Raw genomic sequence first — 23,835 nt, forward strand, 5'->3', positions numbered from 1 at the left:
CTGCAGCACAAAGGGCTCTTTTGACAAGACCCTGCCCTTCCTGCTGCAGCACAGACCGGCAGAGCCAGCGCTCCCATCTTAACTGTAATAAACCTTACCTGCTGAACGGGAGAAGGTAGAGACACGTGGGAGGAAGGTGTGAGAAAAAGTGAGAATTGTTAACTAAGTTCCTAAGCAGATCATTTCTACTGCTTTCTGCTTTAATGTCAAAACAATACTGTTAATGTGTAGCAGTGCTCTTCACAAATCTCAGCTTGATTTGACTGGAATACAATGCAGTGCAGTGCTTGCACAACACTTTCATACACAATATGCTCATCTCTTGATTCATTACGATATAAAATACTGGGTTCACAATGCAGCATTTTTACATGAACACATTTTAAAAGAAATGATGTTGAAATTAAAACAAAGTTGCCTATCACCCATCTTTATGGTCATCCAAGTGCATTAGATTACATCTACAACTTATATCATGGTACATTTTTCAGTTCAACAATGTGAACAATATATTACACGTTCCAGCATGTCAGTTAGATGGAAATACAGCCCGTCCTGTAACACTCCACTCTGACAGCTAACCGTTATGCTAGCCGGCTCCCACAGCACAGGGCATCCAGTGCATTCCTGCCTCCAAAACAATATACACACTGTATTGGCAGAAATGGTGTAGCACTACACCAGGGAATCTGCATGCTAATATTGGGTGAACAGTGGCCTATTGTCAGAGCTGCATAGTTATTCCTGAGGAACAAAGGGGCCAGTGTCACTAAAATAACTCCTATAAGTATGGATTTTCAACTCAATGCATGGTGACACTTATCTGATTCGGGACCCGAGCAGCGACAAGCCGGGTGTTTCTGGGTCCAGAGCAAGTTGTTTTCTCCATGCTTCTTCAATATGCTAGGTAGGATTTTACACTGTAAGATTAGTTGCAATGCCACATCGCATTGCTGGTAAAAAGACGCGTCTGTCGCAGTAAAATCAACATCCCTGATAATCTCTGATTGTTTGGTCGATTGTAGGAGTTCTCAACCTCGTTTCCCTTCTGCTAGGACTAGCGAGCCGTGCATCAAAAGTAAATGTAAATGAAAAGTAGATGAAAATATGATTTCGTTTGTGGGGCAAGACTAGCCTGCTTTCCTTGAGGGGGGAAGCTCTGAAGAGAGACACTATTTGTCACACAGGTCACTGCTAAAATTATTACTAGGCCTTTATTGAGACAAGGTTTGTGGCAAAGGCAGACATTCAACATGGTTCTTCATCTGTCATCTTGGTCATTTACCTTTAAGGCAGACTAAGGGACTGATGATGATATTTACCTGTCACCCCCCTGATGGGTAAATGTCAGCAATTTTTCTTTATTTCGGTTACGTTTCCAGAAGAAAAGATCACAGTGCCAAATACACCGTAGCTTTGTGAATCAAACTGTTACTGTGAGGAAAGAGCAAAGAGGGAGAGAGATATATACAGATTGACTTTGAGCCATTTTTGACCTTTACCCTATTTTCTCATCTTCTTCCATCATACTAGTCAATTCCGACCAAAATCTCATGAGCTGCTTCACTATAGAGCTACTTAAGTCTCGCTTGCCTGGGTCTGGCTCTCCATTACAGTCCTAATGGGCCAATGCACACTCCAAAAATCAACCCCAAAAGCACCCAAAGCATGTCTTTTTCAATGCATTGATTGCTTGCTCTGTAATGACACATCATCTTCTGGGTGCTTTTGGGGTTGATTTCTGGAGTGTCATTGGCCGTTAGACTGAAGTTGTTGATATTCAATCCTTGTCAGGGTGAAAAGCCTCTGAAACAGCATTCAGACCATCATGGGACTCTCCAGACTAATGAAATGATTTAGGGTTAGCTGCTCTTTCATCCATTTGGCCCATTTGTTCTCAAACGAGTGCAAGTTATCCCTCATTTTATAATTAACTGCTCCAAATATAGTTTTACTAGTGTTCTCCTTCATTCGCGTTCATTGTTATTCATTTCAAAGCCGTTATTCTTGGTATCCTCAACAGATATTCATCACTCTTATTCGTTATCTCAGCTGGCATGATTCCCAGAAGTATAAAGTCTGATTTCATTTGTAAAGAGATTTTACTGTGTTCCATTTCTTTCTGAATACCTCCTCATATAACTTTAACATAGGGCATGACCATGTGACTAGAGTCCGCTTCATTTTCACCACACTCCCGTCAGCACTTGGAAGACACAGATGAGCCAAATCGAATTTGCTGAAGCGGAAAATAGCACATCTATATCTTCCAAGTATACTCTCTCCAAATGTGACAAGCTGTAATTTTATGAACCCCCAAACTTATTTCTTCCCATAACTCATGTGCTATATTTACATTAAGCTCTACCTCCCATCCTTCCCTTGCTTTAACCGCCTCTTTTTATTACAGTGTTCTTGAATTGTATATTGTCATAATTTCTCCATAGAAACTTTAGAAGAGGATGAAGATCCTTTACTGTCTCTGAGATAAATTCATTTTTGGACAAATAACTTCTAATTTTGAGATATCTTAAGAAGTGGAAGTGTGGTAAATCATACTTTTTCTGAAGTTCTCCATTTCTCTGAGAACCATTTCATTTTTATTTGTAAAAGACACCTGATTTTAACCCAACCATTGAATGTGTTTTTAACCCAGATACTCTCCGTTCTTTGTGTCATTTTATACGTCACAGAACAAAAAGCTAACGTTTTAATGAAACCTTTGTCTTCACATAACTCAGCTGAGTGCCATCTAGCTTGGGAATCATTGTTCAACCAGGTTCTCATACTTTGTATCTGTGTAGAACCTTTCTTTTTACCCATCAGCAACTTCAGTTTACTCTGGGTTGCCACCATCCCATATTAAACTATTTCTTACACTGTAGTATGAATGTACAGAAGCAATGTCCGAAACAAAAATAAGAAACAAGATAATATATTCATGCGAATGGTATTGATGCGATCTGTTAGCGTCATTGGTATCAGTTTCCATCTGTTCAGATCCTGCTTTATTTGACATTCCAAACTTTAATAGTTCAATTTATAAAGATGATCTAAACACATTGCTATCATAATCCCCAAAAATCAAATTTTGTCTAAATCCCATTTCCAAGAGTTTTTCTTATAATGTTGTTGAAACTTCACCCCCTATGCTCGAATCTCACACTTTTCCATATATTTAGTTTATATCCACAGACATGGCTAAATACATATATGTCATGCATGAGGGCTGGCAATGATTTTTCAACATTCTGAATATATGGGATCATGACATCTGTATAAAGAAGCAATTTATGACATTCTCCTGCAATAACAACCCCGGAAATTGCTTTTTTATTCCTAATACTCGTCTCAAAACATTCAATGCATAGTGTGAAGATAAGAGGTGACGGGGGGTCATGTTCCCCATTTTCACTGAAAATTGTCTGCTATTGTCCCATTCACTAACACTTGAGCTTTTTTATCCTATACATGGCCTCTAACCATTTAATAAAAGTATTACAAAAGTCAAAAATTCTATACATTTCAAGAATTTAAATCCAGGAAACTCTATCAAACTCTTCCTCTGGGTTTAGGATAAGGATTACCATCTGAGTGTCTGTCTTCTTGGCATATTCTATCATATTTAATGTGCGTTTTACTTTATCTGCCAGGTATCTATTTGTAATAAAACCTGTCTGGTCTAGGTTAATGATACAAGGAATGATCTTTTTATGCTGGTTTGTTGGAATACCCCTGAGCAATCTTTGATCGATGTTAAATAAAGTTATGGGTCTATAGGAGCTGCAGTCTGTTGGATCCTTCCCTTCTTTACGGATAACTGTAATTATTGAGTTGCACCATGTTTCAGCCCAGTTTCCATGATGTAAAGCCACATTAAAAGCTCTCTCCAAGACAGGTAAGATCTCTCCTTTAAACTCACCAGTGAAACCATCACTACCAGGACATTTAACATGCTTTATTACCTCCGCCAAGGAGGTTATGTTTTCGGTGCCGTTTGTTTGTTTGTTTGTCTGTTAGCAGGATTACGGAAAAACTACTGATTTTCATGAAACTTCGTGGAAGGGTGTAGCATGGGCCAAGGAAGAACCCATTAAATTTTGGAGCGGATCCGGATCCGACTCACGAACAAGCAATAATTGCACGAACCTTGGCGGAGGTCTGCGCTCTCCGAGTGCCCTTCTAGTTTTTTTTCTTGTTATTGGGGTAGTAAGAACCTCATTTTATTCCTCTGTTACTGCAGGCAACTCCAGACCCTTCAGATATTCCTCAATGTATTCAACAGAGGCCAAGTCTTCATCCTTATTATACAACTGCCTGTAGTACTCTGCAAACTCTTGAGCGATTTCTTGCTTGTTTTTTGCTTTATTTCTAAGGGCAGCGATGTTGGCTCTTGTTTGCTGCTTCTTCAATTTATGTACTAAAATCTTGAGGGCTTTTGTCCAGAAGTCCACCAGACCAAACTCCTTAGTAGCTCTTCTGATTATTTTTGCTGCATGATCAGCACTATGGGGTCTTTTACTTTGAAAATCCAGTTTTGGGTCCATTATCAGGTTGAATTATCCAGCAGCAGTTGTAATACCTTGATTCTGGGATACCAGACATCAAGGTTCCACCAGATTAATAATGAATAATCTTTATTTTTAAGTTATACATTAAAGGTAGTCCTATAATAATCTAGGTGGGTATAGGTCCTACTCTTCTTAGGCAAAGACTAGTGGTAAGGCAAACAGGTTTCATTTAATTTCATAAAGAAAAGGAGGTACGCTGAATTGGTTGACTGTGTGAGCATTACAGATACAAAAGAGGAAAACCCTTATTCACTAAGCAGTCCTACAGAGGCCAGATCCCTGCTTGAGTCCCCTTCTACCATTTCCACCTATTGCTCCCATTTCTAAAGAAATCAGTGCTGCCCTGCACCACTATCCTGAACTGCTGGAACTTGAAGAGTTGTCCACAGCCCATAATATTCCCTCTGGCTGCATTTTTACATTGTGTAGCCATAAAAATGACTACTGATGTTGATGAGTAACTTTTCATTGCACTATATCAAGCTATTGACTCCATGTCTGGTCTTATTGAGGGTGCATTCAGATTTTTACTGCCCTGTAGCACAAAATAACCATAATATATCTGTGGGGGTCGAGAGGGTTGTTAATCAATACTAATGACTCAACAATTACTTGGCCAGGTGCTGAGAATTCTGGCTTTCAAAACTCATTTTCTGGACTATATTTTGGAAGCAACTCTCTGACCCCCGCTTTTTCAACTGCTCAGCAATGGAGGTCGGTGCAACTTTTGTTTTCAAGGCAAAAATTATTCCAGTATTTTGCATGGTGATATATTACCTCTTCCCTAGACCAGTGATTCTCAACCCTTTTCATATCAAGGACCCCAAATTTAGTCCACATTTGGGCCACGGACCCCTATTTGATGAGATTTTGTCTCTCAGACCCAAATCTGAGATTATTTTTATTGTTAGATATGATTTTGTCCAGAACTCAGTGACTATCTGTATTGTAGGTAGAGAGATAACAGAGAAACTATGACCAAAACAGTCATTCTTCTACATCTCTGATTGTGTTAACTTCTTGTAAATGAAATAATGCTTAAGTTTAACAATTCATCAGTTTCCTGGGGACCCCCTGGAACGCCCTCAAGGACCTCTGGTGGTCCCCAGACCCCATGTTGAGAACCACTGCCCTAGACGTTTCTGTTGGATCTCTGTGCTAATTAGCTAGCTTTACTCCTCTCTACTCTGAACATGTGACCTTATTAATTCTGTCAATTACAGGCCACTGTAAGCTGTCCTACAGACTTGTCTTGCCAACAGAGTTCAATGAAAGTCATAGGTTACTTAATGGCACTTTAACTGATGCTTGTCCATGTAGTACAGGTTGTGATTTGTTTTTATCGTGCATTCTTCTCATTTTGTGTTTTTATTGTGAACCCTGTCTGTAAGAGTGACAACTACATGAGTATAATGTGATCTAAAAGTACTGATTAGCAATCAGCCATTTTAGTTTTAAAGCAAAATTTGAGTTCACCATCTTTCAAAATTAAACAAATTATTCATGCCAACGGCCTCTGAGGAGTGAAGTAAATGGCATTCAGTGAAGTACTTGTCCTTGACAGTTTCAGGTAAATCTTTAGGGTGTAAAGTCTTTAGTTTTGGCTACTTGGTGACGGACAACCCTGTGACAGCCTGCAGTCTACAATGTGCTAACTTTTCTAATTAGGCTGGGGCTCAGTCTCCCAGGAACCTTCAATTACTCTCTGCCTCCTCCCATGACTCCATCCTCCCTTTAGATTAATAAAAACTGCCATCAGTCAGTCAATCAACACCCAGGACTGTTTTAGTACCCCCCCCCCCCACACACACACACACACACACACACAGCTAAAGAAGTGAAGTGTTTTTTCCTCTGGTAATTAGCTAATTGTTCATTAACCAAATGTGTCTATGCTGCTGAGAGGACTACACAGCCTGACTACTCAGACTCATCCTGTCATTAAAGTTTTCAACGTGTTTTGAAGTCTTGGGACAACTGTAAACTTTCAACTCCATGTCATTGCCATGCTTTATAGTTGAGACGCAGTGCGCTCGCCTCACAAATGTTTGAAAATATTGAAAAGAGGGTAGAGAGAGAGAGAAAAAAAAGATGAATAAATAAGCTTTTCATGTCATATTTCCATTTTTCATCATTCACAAAGAGGCTGATAAATAGGAGTGGAGGAGAGGGGGAGATGAAAGGCCAGATATGATGTTGCATGTTTCTCTAGTCCTTCATTACATAAAAAAAAAAAAAAAAAAACCCTCTGCTTTCTGCAGGGATGTCATGGTGGAGATACGGGTCATGCAAAACAAGCAGAACTTGTAAACAACACTAAGGGCCAATTATCCAACAAGCTGATGCATAACGCTGCAGAGGAGGGTAAGGGCTTGCTGAGAGCATGCTGCCGTCACTCTGCCTTCACTCCTTCATACATATTGCATTTATTCATGTGTTGAAAACTCCAGCTAATGGCAGCCTCTCAGGCCTGTCCATCACTGGTGTAGCTGTGGGGTTCTTGAGCCACCTGAGCGGACGTCAGAGAGGTCAGCATCTGCCGCACACACTCTTACCCACGGCAAATAGATTGCTCTGGAAGTTTGCCTCTAATAGACCCAACAGACGCTGGTCTTATACAAATCTGTTTTCAACTTGTAGCCAAGACATACTCTGAAGCTGACCGGATAATAGCCTGTTACCTCTTCTTGATTAATTCACCATGACAACTCCAAGATGTCCCTATAACAACTGAGGTGCGGAGACAGCCTGATAGCGATGGAAAAATCATGAAGGGTAATTGAAGTGATCTGCCATCTGGAAGTCTGAGATTACTGTGCCCAGAACAATTACTATCACCACCCCTGCCTGCTGCACAATGTGTGTTAAACAGTCAGGTGAAGACACCGAGACGAGGCGGCCGTTTGATCAGTTCAGCAGAGAAACTCGGAGCTGACCTCGGAGCTGAAGGAGTCACCGACATCATCAGAGGAAGAGGAATGCAGGGAGTGGGCCTCGATCTCCCCATTTCTCCTCCTCTTCCTCGGCGTGAAGAGGATGTTTGGCCTTCAGCGGACCAGCGTTTGGGACAACAACAAGGACTGTGGTGGGATTCAGGCACGGGAAGCATTCCTATGAAAAAAGGGCCGCAGCTATGTGGCCCCTGACCAAACCTCCCACCTAGGGGTGAAAATCCCTCTGCTGCGGCATTCATGGTGGATCTGTAGCACCCACAAGCCTCAGGGAGAAAGCCCCTCTCTGTCTCCGCCACCTCATCAGGCATTCAGGGCCATAGTCCTCCAGAGATTTTTCAGCAGCAGATAAACAGCTGTTACAGAAAGGGGCTGCAGCAGAGCCACTCCCTTCACTGGCTTTCCCCTTCTTAGCCCTGTTTATGACCTTTGACCTTCACTTCCAACAGTGAGCCCAGTGAGTTTCTGTGCAGCTGTTCCAAAGCAAAACTACGATGATTAAGTCAATAACAGGATTTAGTTAAATGTCTTCTATCTGGCATGTCAAATCAAAATGATAATTCAAATTTCCCAAATGGCATTTAGAGAAAATACACAGAGACATAAACCACTGTCACCCACTGTCACCGTGCAGGAGCTGTGAAAGCTACCCAAGCTGCCGTGAGGCTAGACTTGTACAGCTACCAAATATAATGAAAGCCTTGGCCTGTCATCACCAACAGCTCCTCACATGGATTTGTTTACTGACAAATAGCAGCTATTTCTTATTTCTCTTTTCAACACCTCTCTCTCTACCGCTCTTCTTTCAGAGCTTGACAGGACCGTCTAGCAAACATCCACAGGCTTCTTCTAATCCATTGAGGTGCGAGTCCCAGACTTGCCATGTGAAAGTACGAATGCAGGCATATTGGCATATTGTAAATTGCCTCCTGGCCGTTTCTCCCACTGCTGCTGTCCTTCAAGGGGATAGGAGTAAATCTAGTCTGTGACAATGGCTGCTGTCACATCAAAGGACAATGCTGCTTTATTCTGCTTTAAATCAACATAAAGCAGTTGGCTTTGATCTGATGAGATGAGCTTTTTTTTTTTACTTTATGGGATTTCATTGTGACTTCTGGGTAAAGGAAAGTAATGTATTTCACTGTGACTTAAGGATACTTTTTTACAAGCTGAATCTTGATTTTGAAACAGTTCAGAGACAGAACAGAAGTAGTAATATAGTACTATATGATGATGATGATGATGATGATGATGATGATGATGATGATGATGATGATGATGATGATACTTTATTGTCAGATCCAGTCTGAAATTTTTCTTGCATCACAGCAGCTCCATTTGCAACATCACAAAAAAGACAAAAATTAAGACAGGACACAAAGATACATACATTCAACATATCATTACAATCACAAAAGACAATATTCAAGGCCCTTCAACGTACATTTGATCTGGGATTAAGCTCTATATTTAATTTTAGGATTGACTGGTGTCAAGGTCGTGTTTGTGGGGAATGAGGTTTTCATCGGCAGTGAGTATAAATGTGTCTCTCTAATAGGACATTAGGACAGCAGAGAAAAAGAACGGAGCTCAACATGGGTTGATGCCATCACTGTAGTGCTCAGGGACGCTTCCTCACCCATGGGTGGAAGCGACAGGGAAGGCCAAAACACGCTTCTCTGTACAGACACTTTGACAGGACACACACAAGTAGTGGACGTGACTAATGTCAGAAATGGTAAGCCAGCTGGATCCTTGTGTCGAATGCTTCCACTGAGAGGTTATACTTTAATTGCTCTATGTGACCTATGTGACATAATTAACTTATCATTCTGAGAGCTTCAAGCCCCAACGCAATCTGTAACATCGTGCTCCGCTGCTCAATCCGATGACACCCAAGGGTCGAAGCCTTCCAAATGTTATGGCAAAGGTCAATAAAATCAAGACGCCAAACATTGTATGTAGAGGTGCACCAATGCCAGTTTTTACTGACCATAGCACAACAATCCTCCATCAAATAAACAACTAATAATGATAAATCATAATAATAAAATAGAAAATAGACCACATAACAGTCTAGAGGATGTGGCTTCTCATTTTTCTGTTACACTTGTCTAACAGCGGACTCAAAAACAGCTTATTCAGCTTATAAAACAATAGTTTCTAAAAACAACTTATTCAGAATTCGTAAACAGATAAAACCAGTTTATTCAGAACAGGTTAACAGATAGAGAACAGTGTGGTAGGTTAGGTCTAATAAAACAGAGTGACATTTAGCCTGCATAGCCAAGGCTCCTCCTCTAAACAGCAGGTGCTATGACTATGACATTTTTCCTGGTTTATACTGGACCAAAGCACATGCCATGAAAGTATCAATATCGGAACAGCTTCATTTGCCAATGGAAGCTGGATTGGCGCCGATCCTGATACTACAGATACTATCGGTGATCCTCCAGAGCCCCAGTTCCACTTCAAATTGAGATTGCTGTTGTCATGTTGGGTTAACACGACTCCAATTCATCTCATCTAACATATGGGATGCAGTCGCCAGGGAAGCACTTTTGCGCTCCCCGCCCTTCCCTCCTCTAGGACACTTCTAGCACTGCCATAGACCCAGCTGTTAACACACACACACTCACTGATTGTCCTGCCAGATGGTCGAGGCAAAATGACGTGGTCCCCTGAACTCAGGGCCCCACTGATTCACAAACCCTTACAACATGACACACAAACACACAAGCGCATACACGAGAAAGCACACGCATACACACAGACAAAGCGCAGATAGACGGCTCGTATGCACGTAAAATACAATCAGGAAAACATGCAGGCAGGGAATGGAGATGAATGTATACACAGGGAGGCATTCTGCATCATCCAGAGTATTTGCTTGTAGTACAGCTTGCATTTTTCAGTTGGGAGTTTCATTTTTTTCTACCATTGCTATCTGAGAGAGTCATAAAAACTGAAAAAGAGGGAGAGAGATGAGAGGTGAGAACGAGAGGTGAGAGGGGAGAGAAAGGGAGAATATGAACAATGGTGTCAAACCAGAGAACACTGGTCCAGTTATGCACGCTGCCCTGCAACAATCAGAGCTTTTGAGGGCGAAGGAGGCGCTTCATGTTGGCAGTGCCAGGGCCAGTACCAGCTAGTATTAGCCTCCGCCACAGAGACAAATGACTGACCATCGCACTCCTATATATACGACTGACAAGCGCACGGCTTTTACTCTCTGCAGGGAAACAAGCACGCATATGCAGGCACACACACCAATGCATACACACACACACACACACACACGCAGATAGGTGTGCATCGAATGCAGAACTGACAAGCAAAAAAAATGTCTCTCCCTTTCTGTCTGTCTTGACACTAGAAAAGCCAATGGATTTTGGGCATCTAACGGAGCTTTCAGACTGCCGTCACCTCGATCAACAACTCACCGGAACTCCATTCTATTTCTGTTGAGCCAATCAACCTGACAAACTCAGCCGACACTCTAGCCGTCAAACGGCTTGAGGCCAGCCAATCAGATTTCTGACTACTCTTTTCCCTACCGAGGTAATGACAATTCTGCAAATAAATTTTCTGCTTCATGACAAAAAAAATGGATGATGAGAACTTGATTACCGCAGTCCAGAGATTTCCTGTGCTGTGTAACTTAAAAGAGTACAGGAATAAATCACTTAAAACGTTGCATGGAGATCAATGGCCTCCATTGTTGGTGCTAATGGTAAGTTTTTGTGTACTATTTTTAGGAGGGAAATAAAATAATTGGAGCTGAAATATTCCATTTTACTACGTGATTACTGTAGCCTATCCTGATTCAGATAATGATACAGTGTGTAAGCTAACATCAAGTTGCATAAGTTATTCTTTGACAGCAAAACAAAATACAGCTATACATTACAAAATTAGCATGTGAATGTATAGTTAATAGTTTCTCCGTCAGATGTTATCCAAATCAAAACTTTGCTGCTGGACAAGACCAAAGTCGGGAACTCCAGCACCGCCCACAATGTATCAAAAGTGGTCAACTGATCAACTACATTGATGGCAATGTGAACAAACTGTAAGAGAAGGCCAGTGAGTTGTCAACTGAAATGTGTGGGGGTGTATCACTGTAACTGAGAGACCTGTTGGGAAACTATAAAATTAACTACCCTATCATGTGAAACTACCTAGCCTATGCTGCTCTCTGTCAGAAGCTGTAGGAGTTCCCTCATATTTTGTCGTAGTTGATTTCTTCATACCATTTTGTATACTGAAAGAATACTTCATGCAGCCTTTACAGCTACCAATTAAGCCAACTTATGGGGTAAGAAAATATGGTCATTACTGAAGAAAGGGAGGGAGGGAGGGGTGCTGTGAAGGCCACACGAAGGGCACATCAATAACTAGCTAATACCCAGCTCTGTACATCGCAAACAATGCTGCATAAACTCCATCACCCCGTTCTTCAGCCTTGGAAAGTACACCAGATATTAAATATTCACTGGACTTCACAGGGGGAAATCCGATTCCTGAAGAGCATATTGTGATTCTGTTTTGATTTGCGATCTGACCTGTGTTTGCAGGAGCTTCTCAATAGAGTTAGTAAAGAGCGAGCGGAGGGGTGTGGAGCCTCAGTTCCTCCTCCTCCTCCTTTCAGCCAATAGTCAAGAAGAACACCCTGAATAACCCCATCAGGCTTGATCAAATCAATGCAATCTGCAGCAGACTACTTTACCATTAAAAAGTCAAAAGAGTATATCCAGCAGGACCCAAATGCAATTTGAGGAAAGCGCATATAAAATAAGTGATAATTGACTTGCACCAATACCATTCAATATCCTTGACAGAAGCCGGGGTGTGACCTTAAGAAGGGATGGATCTGTAATGAAAAATCATCTTCAAAACACTGCTCTCTGCTTTATCAACTGCATGCTTTATCATTTTATATTTTAATTCCAACTTCTTTTGACTGAAGAAGATAACCCAATTATTCTTGTTCTTTTGAATTTTCAGAAAGTTGTGGAGCGTGAGTGTTTCTGAAGAGATATTTTGAGAATAGTGATAAAAGAGTATAATTTCCCCATGCTAATGAGGGCTATATGTGATGATAGAATATTTTGCTACAGTTTTGTATTACAGTATGTTTAAAATTAAGATTAAGATTATTACTATTATTATCATCATGTTGTTGTGCTTCAATCACACACACACCGCTGTAGTTCTACATAACACACTGTTTTGCATGAGAAAAGATCGACCTGCAATGTAAGAGCTTAGGTAACCCATAATGATTCATCTCACTGAACAACTCTTCATGAGTGTGGAAGTAGGAAGAGACTGAAGCACAAAAACAAACTAATTAGGAAGAAAGCCTGTCTTCTCAACCCGAGTGTGCCAGAGAAACAAGGCAAGAGCCAAAGCCCTCTTATGCTTGTGTCTTTGTTTTGTGTTGATCTTAAAGAGGCAGTGAGTGAAATTTTCAGAACAGGCTTACATCTGAGTGGTGGTGAGCCTCTCTCTCTTTCTTTCTCCCTCTCTCTCTTTCATTGTATATGTGTAGCCCTAAGCTACCTTGTCCTCAGATGGCTGGTCAAGAAACCCGCTTCCTGGGTTTCAATCTACAACTGTTGCTCATTTATCCTCAGCTCTCCCTGTGATAATGAAGAGACAGTGACCCAGACACCGTCACAGAGAAACAGGCAGACAGACAGATGGATAGAGGGGGTCTGTTTTGCTGAGTGGGGGCCTGCTGCAGGCAAGGCCAGGTAATGGAGCCATAATGGGCTTTTAACAGGCCCCACGGCTGATGGCGGTGTTTGCCCTTCATTGGAAAAGCAGCGCAAACAGGAAGTGCAGTGCGGAGACATCCCCAGACACTGGACAGGCCTGGATGAGTCACGCTGCCCGCTGCTGACAGCTCAAAGAAAACAGGCTTCACTAAAGCACCACTAACCTGCCCGTCATAAACCACTCACACCAAGCCAATTTGGCGGAAATTCCTTTTATTTTCTTTTGCCCACTGCCTGAATTAACTCAAAGGCGCCGAATTAGTTCAGCCTGGGTGCACAGATCACAGGAGGTTTTAAGTGTAATGTAACAGCAATGTTCCCTCTCTCTGAATTACAAACTGATAAGAAAATGGTATTTTTACACACTATCAGAAAGCAGTGCTGACTGAGCAAAGAAGTGGTTAAACATTAAACGTGGGATCAACATCAAAGTGGAAACTAAATGAATGCCGAGGTGCAGTAGAGCAGCTGTTTTGTACATTATGACACAAATAACACACATAAAAGATCTTTGATTTCAAGTTGACCCTATAACAAACCTTAATTTAGACAAACTGCTCACTGCTCACCCCCTCACACATTGTCTACATTCATTAGATTGATCTATCTATATACTGTTCAAATTGTTTCTCTTTATGGTGCAAGTACAGTCCAATAATGTTAACTTTGAAACCTGCATGAGCATGGTGAGCACTGCAGTCAGATCACCTTGGAAGTTGCTGTTCCCCCCTGGGTTAAGGAGATCAACACTTAAACCTGCATACTAATTTTGTGATGTTCTCATCATCAGCTGCCAGAGACTTCTGTGTGACGAAGCTGAGGTGAAACCTGAGATTGCAGTAAGAGAATAATAATGTTTCAGCTCTGGTGATTCAAAGGCAAAGTCATTAAAACGCTGATAGCTAGTGTTCTTGGTTGCTTGTATTGTAGGTCAGATAACTTTATGTCTGTCTCTGAATAATATGTTGTGTCCCTAGGCTACAACTAATGAAACTGTGTTTTGTGTGGGCGGCTGCCTTGAAGTATCACATGTGTCAGTGCAGGATCAATGACAAGTGTTTAACATAAAGGACATGAATTAGCTGCAGGAGGGAAAGGATATCGAGTAGCTAACAGATCAATCAGCTGAAGCTGCTGCGAGGCGCAGCTCTCCTGGTGGTAACAAGGCCAGCAGAAGACAACAGAAGAACAGAGGCTTACTGGTGAATTTCCCTTTGCTCAAGGATACATGATCACATGCTCAAATATGCTGACACAGCATCAGCGCCAGTATACACACACAAATTTAAGCGAGCACGCACACACACACACACAAACATGCAAACACACTAGAGTTAGACCAATATATTGGCTTGCCGATATAACAGGCCAATATTGGCCTTTCATTAAAAATCAGCTACGTGTCGTCCACCTCTGATATGATGGATATGATTCAGTTTGATTGATTACATATTTAATGCAAGATTTTAATTGGATACCACAAGTATTCATGTATATGTTTTATTATTATTATTATTATTATGATTATTATTATTATTATTATTATTATTAGTAGTAGTAGTAGTAGTAGTAGTAGTAGTAGTAGTAGTAGCAGTAGTAGTGGTAGGAGGTGGAGGAAAAACAATTGGTATTAAAAGGCCATGACATATTGGGCTTTTTATGCATATACATATACTTTATTATCATCATCCTGGGTTTCAGTGGAGAGTTTTAGTGTCTCATGCTTTTCTCAGGCTTTTCCACCCTGACAAGAACAAAATTCTGGAGGAAACACTGAATCCTTGTAATGTTTTGGATTTTTTTTAGCTAGTCAAATTTAAAGATACTGAATATTGGCACAAAGTATCAGCTATTGGCAGTTGCAATCCAAAACTATATTATACTATATCGGCCTTCAAAAACCCATATTAGTCAAACCCTAAGACACACACACACACATAGAAATGCCAATATTTCCAGTTTCGCGCACCCTCTCTCCCTGGCTGAATCCTTCCCTTCTCACATTTCACCTCACCCTGAAAACAACCCTGAGACCGACACAGAGTGAAAAAAAAAGGCTGCTCTATTGATCCGACTCGCATGGTAACCAAGGAACACTTAGTTTTCCATTCCCTACACCTTGAGGGCTCGACGCTTTTGCTTCCTTGACAGATGTGGCAAAAGCCTTGAGGGAGTTATTCTCTTGCAGGATTAACAAGCAGCTCTCTCTCCCAACCTCACACCTCTCCTCATCCCCCGGTGTGTTTTCTTTGTCGTCAGGGACAGCGCAGAGACCCGGCGATCAGCTAACAGGAGCCTGTGCGTTACAAGGCTCTGGTCGATATTTAACTCCAGGGGTTTGGCCAACACATACAGTATGTAAGGACAGAGAACATTTCCTTCGCCCCGGGAGGAGCCCAGGGTGCACCCAAACCCAAGAAGACGCCTCGGAAACACTTACGGTTTCCTTCACAGTGAAAAAGATATCATGGATGGAAACTGTTGATTTCAAAGGAAGTCTTGCTCTCTCACAAAATTTGTAATCACGACTCATAAATGAAAAAAAAAGTTTAAACAAGCTTACACTATTGATTGATTGAATGATTTTATATTATACAATTCATGATATGATGTATATTCTATTTTATATTATATTTATATTATATTATGTTTATGATTTTCCTTCAATTAGAATTTAATCAGAGCTGCTCATAAAAAGTGCTGATTTTCCTCTGGTTTCACTATAATCTCCATCACTTTAATTTGTGTCTATGCACTGAAATCCCAGTGGACATTCAGCCTACTCCCAACCTGCAGATGGCCTTTTTTGTTGTACAATAGATTCTGCCCTCATCTGCTGAGTCGCAGTATTACAAAGGCACTTTTTTCTCCCTGTCTTTACACATCTAGCCCATAAAAATGAATGCAAGATGTGAAAAGTTTCTTCTCCCTTTTTTCTCCCTAATGCTCGATAGAGACGGCAAATGGGGAACTGACTTGCCAGATTCTCTCATTACGAGGATTGGTCGGCTTCCACAACTATCAGCCAGCCATTCATCAATGGTACTGCTAACTTTTCACCAGCCAGCAGTTCATTCCACACACACATCACACTGGAGGACATGTAGCTTCTGAGCCAGTATTTGTGAGGCAAAAGCCTTTCTTTGTTGCCAAAAACGCAGATATTGACTCAAGAGAGCTGAGCTAACAGAGGTACTGAGGCAACGTGGAATAAAGGCTTTTTTTTGTCTCCATCTTTGGTGCCAAGTCATCATTGCTGTGGTGTTTCTGCACTGCACCTCCCAGAGATCACCTGTCAATCAAACAGTGTGTCCAGCACTGTGACGTCTTTTTGCTTGGATTTTCTGTTGATTAAGTTTGAGTTTCTGTAGGTGGCGCTCTTTTCTTTGTCCGTTATATAGCGATAGCCACCATGGCTGGTGACTAGGGTTCTTCTTATTTATTCCAAACAAACCGTATCAGTTCCTGTGCACCAGAGGATTTTTCCTGGGAAAGACCCTGGCAAATGTAAAACCTTTCACGAACTGGCTATAGGCTGAATCACTACTACAAAACAGACATCTATTTATATGAAAATGTTGCAGATTATTACTTTAACATTTCAGAATACAGAAGGTGTTCACACTTGTAGCTAGATGTGGTTAAACCTCTTACCGAAGACTTCATCTTGTGATTCAGGTTCTGCCGCTGCTGCTTTCTGGCCCGCTTTGGGTTCAGGTGATGAAGCCTTTAAAAGGAACACAAAAACAGATTGAAGAGGTGAGGTGCCATGGCAACAGAGCAGAGACAGAAGGAGAGAGAGAGAGAGAGATGCTGAGAGAGAGAGAGAGAGAGAGAGAGAGAGAGAGAGAGAGAGAGAGAGAGAGAGAGAGAGAGAGAGATGGTGTAAGAGAGTGAGTAAGTACCATCACACACTATGAGCTTACACCTACACCTTACAATTACAGCCTCAGGGAGTTTTAGCCTGGTAATAATTGCAAAAAAAAAACAGATGAGCTCTAAATTTTACAATATCCAAACTCCAATTAAAGTCTGGCTTAGAATATTTGATCCAGTGTGATCCTATCTGTTGTGCTGTATGGTAGTGAAGTATGGGGTCCATTCAGCGACTAAAGCTTCACTAGTTGGGAGAAACAGACTGATACCCATTGACAATTAACAAGAGAGCACTAAAATCTTTGAGTCACCTTAAATCCCCAGTCAGCATCCAATCCTAAAATCTGAGTCCCCTGTGTCAGTTGGTACTGAGGCTAACTAGTCTCATGTCAGACTAACTAGTCCCTGTATCAGTTGGTACTGAGGCTAACTAGTCTCATGTCAGACTAACTAATCCCTGTGTCAGTTGGTACTGAGCCTAACTAGCCCCCCTCAGTCACACCTTGACCAGGCTCAGACAAACACCAATTCACATAAACCACATTATTGAGCAGTGCAAAGAAACCTATTTGGAACACTGGAAACAGAAACCACAAGTCAAAGCAGATTAGAATGATATCTGGCCCTAAACTATTTATATTAATTGTCGCAATACCTCGCTACTGTCCGAGATAGAAAGCAGAGACAGATCCTGATTAGAATGTTATCTCGCCCTAAACAGAGAATATTAATTGTCAGAATATCTCGCTACTACCAGAGATGGAAAGCAGAGACAGATCTTGATAGGGTCACTGACAACTGGCAATTGAAAAAGGAAGACATGAGAAATCTTAGAGTATGTGGTCACTGGTGGACAGGTGAGGTAGAGACAGAGATGTACCTCCTCCTAAAATATGAAACATTTAAACCACCCAGAGAAATGTACCAAATTCCCAACTTCAAAGAGCTTGATGATGATTCCAAACTAGGAGAAGGAAACAATATACTGGGCAGATCTGGCTGCCCAGTATATTTTAACATGCCACAACACAGACAAACAAACACACACACACACACACACACACACACACACACACACACACACACACACACACACACACACACACAACTTGTCTTGTGTTTTTGATCCTTGTTTTATTCCCTTTTTCTTGCTTTGGCAACTTTCATGCCAATAAAGCATGCTAAATTAAATTGGATTGAGACAGTGAGAGAGAGAGACACACAGAGAGACAAAACAAATATCACATTTGTCTAAAGATGGAAAAATATATATAGGTATTTGTGAAACAGATTTGCATCGCCCCTCCATCAGAATCATGATACTATGATGAATAAATTTTACAGCTCCCTGCATACAGAAATATGCCACTGTCAGGCCAAAGGCAAACTTCTTCTGTGTGGGGACTTCACTGCCCGGACAGGTTCAGAACCTGACTATATAGATAAGGTAGTAAATAAACACATATTTGGCAGACACCTCTGAATGTCTCACCCACACCCATGAGGAACAGCCCTAACCAAAGGGTAAACAGGAGTGGGAAGAGCCTCAGGCCTGTATCTGTTAAACAGCAGGATCAGAGGGGACAGTTTGGGACCGTTCACCTGCTGTTCAGCTCTTGGGTCTAGTGTTGGTCTCAGACTTGGATCAGATCAACATGTACTTAAAGAAACACATCACTGAAACTAGGGCTGCACGATATATCGTTTCAGCATCGTCATCGCGATGTGCGCATGCGCAATAGACACATCGCAGGACGTGCGATGTCAAGTAAGGCAAATTAACTCAAACACGTCATGCTACAACTTTTTTGCTACTTGATACAAAAGGAAAACTCGCACGGTTCTCATTTTCCATGACTAATCTACAAGAGAAGTCTGTCTGATATAACATAATTTACTCCGATTTAAGGGTTTGTTATAAGAGTAGCGTATGTTACCTTTCCAGCTTTCGCGGCTCCGAACCGTAGTTGGGAAGCCTCTGGTGTTGTGCTAGCCTATTTTAGCTTAGCCTGGCTCGTAGCTGGTAACAAGCTTTTTACTAAGAGTCCGGACCAACTCTGCAGTGGAGAACTGGCACTTTATTTCGGTACAGCAGCGAACATAATGCACGGCCTTTTTGCACGGTATTTTTTCATATCGCAATATATATCGCAGAAAAAAAAAATATTGCAATGTCAGTTTTTTCCAATATCGTGCAGCCCTAACTGAAACTGATAAGAAAAAAACTCAGTAAGCTGTACAACCTAAATCATGGAAGTTTTGAGTAAAGACAAACTCAATCCGATGCTGTTTGCATACACAGCTAAGAGGGGGGTTGAGAAGACCATCATCACTCTCCTTAACTTAGTTTTAAAGCACCAGGAGGGAATTAAGACCCATGCTAGGTTGCTTTTTATTGACTTTTCCTCTGCTTTTAACTGTATTTAGACCCATAATATTGCACAAAGGCTCATAAGCAATTTTGCTTTGGATTTTAATATCTTTTGCTGGCTTGTGGACTTTTAACTCCTCAGAGGGTGAGAGTAAATGGGGCCCTCTCTGGTGCTCTTAAATCTTCTACTGGTGCGCCACAAGGGTGTGTCCTCTCACCCCTGTTGTTTGTCTTGTACACTAATGACTGTGTGAGCCATCATGAGTCCAGATATGTTATTAAATTCGTAGATGATTCTGTTATGAGCCTTCTAAAGGATGGTGAGACTGGCCATGACCCAATTGTTAATGTGTTTGCACACTGGTGTAAACAATCTTTTCGTACGTATCTAAGATAAAAGAGATGGCCGTTGATTTTCGCAAGGGGGTTGCCCCCTAATCACCTAACGTCATTAACGGCGAGCAGGTAGAGGTGGTAAGGCAGTACAAATATCTGGGGACAATTTTAGATGATGGTTTATGCTTTGAGCCCAATGTAAATAAAGCTCAACACCGTTTATTCTTTTTAAGGAAGCTCCGCAGTTTTAATGTGGAGAAGTCCCTTTTGAAAATTTTCTATTCATCCTGCATTGAGTCCGTTCTTACTTTTGCTCTTATCTGCTGGTTTGGTAATTTAAATCAGAGAGAAAAAAATGAAGTGAAGTTGTGCTCTAAAATCACTGGCAGTGACCTTAATGATCTTAGTTTTTAAATCAGAAGAGAGTTACTAAGAAAGCTCAGGATATTCTTCAGGACCCCCTGCACCCTCTTTTCTCTGAGTTTTCCCTTCTTCCCTCTGGGTGTAGGTTCAGGGTCCCTGAAGGTAGCAGTAATAGATTTCGGCGCTCTTTTATCCCAGAGGCAATCCGCAGATTAAATATGTAACTGCAGTTAGACATGTGGATCAAGGGCCTGTTCCCTGCTTATGCATACTTAAGGGTAGGATGTAGGCCTACAGCTTTTTGTTGGATATAAATTGATATTGTGTGATACCGTCTGTGTTTTTGTAATGTGTGGTTATGTTCCCTTGATGTTTTTGTGTATTGTAACTTGCTTGCTGTAAATCAAATTGCCCCATTGGAGATAATAAAGATTTCTCTACTCTACTCAACTCATACCACAATAACTGTGAAGATAATAATGAGGCAACAACAGAAATAAATTATATCTTCCAAAAGGCAGCAGTTAAGGCAAATCTTGGAAAAACACTGCAAAATTCAGCTCTAGAAGCTGTAAATAAAAATCTTCTGAAAAATGGTTTGATAGTGAATGTAAACAAATGAGAAAATACTTAGGACAACTACCAAACCAAAAGCACAGCCACCAACATGACTCAACACTACAATATGAGAACTTGGAAACTCTAAACCGTAAAAAATGTAATTACAACAACAAAACCCAATCTGAGATTGAAAGTGCAATAGTCCAGAATCAGTCCTGAGACACGTGGAACAATTTAAAGACTGCAAAGCCGCAAGAATTAGCCATACATGATGGGGACATTTGGCGAAAATACTTGAAAATCTAAGTCAAATTTAAACAAAAACCAAATTAACCAACCTTGAAACCGCGCTGAACAGGTTACCACAGCATGACAACGAATTCTGTCACAAAAACTCAAAGCCGCTATAAAAAGACATGGTTACCCAGAGAGGATGTGGTCACTGTGTGGCGGGGCAGGTAGGCACAGAAATGCACTTCCTTCTCCACAAAAAATATGACTCCCTGTACATCATGCCCTTCATATCCATGGCCAATTGTTATTCTATCTGACCCATTGTCATCCTATATAATCCATATACTGTATATATAAACTATTGTAACTCTATATATAAGTGACCTGTTATAACTTATATGTTGCATCCTTGCCCATTATTTATGATTTAAATGCTGTTTTGAATTGCATTATTTATTATACCCTATCGTTTTGGCAATATTTTAGATTAACTTTCATGCCAATAAAGCTCATTGAATTGGGGAGACAGAGAAAGTGAGACAGAGAAAGGGGAGAGAGAGAAGGGTGAGGGAGAGAGAGACAGAGAGAGAGTGAGAGAGAGACAGTGAGAGAGAGAGAGACAGAGAAAGGGGAGAGAGAGAAGGGTGAGGGAGAGAGACAGAGAGAGTGAGAGAGAGACAGTGAGAGAGAGAGAGAGAGAGAGACAGAGAAAGGGGAGAGAGAGAAGGGTGAGGGAGAGAGACAGAGAGAGAGTGAGAGAGAGACAGTGAGAGAGAGAGAGAGAGAGAGAGAGAGAGAGAGAGAGAGAGAGAGAGAGAGAGAGAGAGAGTTTCATTTAGTGATACACATGAATGAGCTCAATTATTGCATTATCACTGCCTTGCAACAGTCAAACACATTAACATTTCTTTTTGCAGACATTTAAAAAGCACTTAAATTAAATGAAAGCACTGCTCGGTGTATCTGCATTCATCCTTTGTTAGGTCTGCACACACACCCACTCTCACACACAGCCTTATCTCTCTCTTCAGCCACGCACCTTTTGTGTGTGGAGAACATTGTCTATGTGAAAAATCGAGCTTCCGGGAACTGAGCTGCTGGTGTTTCAGTGTTTGTTGCATTGATGTGAGTCTTTGGGTGCCGAGGTCACTTAGCAGGACTGGGCCTGCATGTGTTGGGCTTTTCAAACAAATATAATCAAATTCAATAAAAGTCACATGTTAATTCAAATCAAAACCACTATTTCTTCTGGCTTCTGACAGTTTTTGCCCCCTTGATCTGATTTTTATGGGCATTCTGGTTATTTTCAGAGGTTATTATATTGAACTATGAAATAAGACATTTGTATTGCATATTGGCCAATATATCCTACACACAACACATACAACTTCTTTCCAACTGGGGAATGGTGCTGTTGTCCCTTCTCTGTCCATACCATTCTCTTACTGTATATCTGCCCTGTTCATTAGCAAACACAGGGGGCTCAAGGAGAAAATGGAAGAGAGAAAAAGCTGTGGGACATTTTTTTAAGGCTTGATGCCATTCATGGGTAGCAGCGTGACTTCACACCTTCTCGCCACTCAACTCCCCACTCAACTCCCGTGGAAACACTCAACTTGGTGCTAGTTGGTGCCGGAAATAGTGAAGCATCACCTGTTGCTGGGGTTTGCAAAGGAGAGACCACAGGTGGGTATTGCATTTTGCTAATGCAAAATCAAGCAGAATTGCAGTCAGCAAGCACCGTAAGTGACTGAAATTTCCAATGAAACATTAAGCATTAAGAGTTTATCCATCTCAGCTATCAGTTTGCTGTCTTTTCAATGCTACCCTAAGATTTTTTTTTTTTTCCATGTTCTCTCCCTATGTACTGGAGTACTGAATGGGGTTCATTCTGTTTGAGTACTTTCCAAGCTCTTGTAGTGAGAGAGTGAGAGGGAAGAGAGTGCAGTGATTTGAACGCCTTTCAGGACTGGGCTGATTTGAGACTCTCATAGGAATACAAGTTCCTTTTCCCATCTGTGGCTTGTTGATAGCTGTGCCCTTGAGCGTTTCATCCTGCCCACACTTCAAGGAAGGGAGAAGAAGGGAGCATGGAGACTTAATCTCACCTTTTCAGCAAGACATAAATAGCATTAGACAGTAGAGCGTGATAACACTTCTATTGGATATATGCCTTGTGTAGCTCTTAATGCCTTCTAAAGGCAAGCTTTACAATATATTGTAAACCGCCATTAAGATTGCATCACACATTGAAAAGGAGCATCAAACATCTGTGCATCCATCTCTTGTTTCCAGCTGTAGCGGACAGTAGTGAAATATAACGAAGGCCAAACTGCCCTAGGGCAATAACAAAACATGAAACTCAGCAGTGCTCGACTTTAAGCCTTTCTAAAGCACAAATATTGTACTTGAGGGAAGAGATCAATATGATGCTCAGAGATTCAATAGGCTTTTCCATGAAACTGAGCAGAATGAAATAAAATATCCCTACTGGGATATACAGCTTCCTGTAATATGTGATATTTCAAACAAAAGGGGAAACAATATTGCAAAATAATAATCTAGATATGCACCCCTTATCGCAGGAGTCAGCAGGTACAAATGGCTCAGTCCCAATCAAAGTTATTTGTGCTGATGTTCTACCTATCCTACTTTCTTATTTGAAAACGTTGTTTTTCCTCAAATCATCAAATATGTAGACAGATTATCATTTTCAGTATATCAAAAATGAAATTAAAATAGTAATATTATCTTTGATAGATATCAAATTTAAATTTCTCAAAGTCAGT

The 23,835-nt window shown here is 41.1% G+C and overlaps 1 protein-coding gene across 1 annotated transcript in view; it reads right to left on the reverse strand.

The window, feature by feature from the left end:
* The window catches only part of LOC139914213 (myelin basic protein-like), a 49,034-nt gene that overhangs the window by 3,999 nt on the left and 21,200 nt on the right, over positions 1-23,835 (reverse strand). Inside the window, exon 3 of the mRNA XM_071902476.2 lies at positions 16,960-17,032. Within this exon, the coding sequence (XP_071758577.2) occupies positions 16,960-17,032 (73 nt within the window). The remainder of the gene's footprint in view (positions 1-16,959; positions 17,033-23,835) is intronic.

The sequence above is a fragment of the Centroberyx gerrardi genome, chromosome 12, assembly GCF_048128805.1.
Source record: "Centroberyx gerrardi isolate f3 chromosome 12, fCenGer3.hap1.cur.20231027, whole genome shotgun sequence".
Lineage (NCBI taxonomy): Eukaryota > Metazoa > Chordata > Actinopteri > Beryciformes > Berycidae > Centroberyx > Centroberyx gerrardi.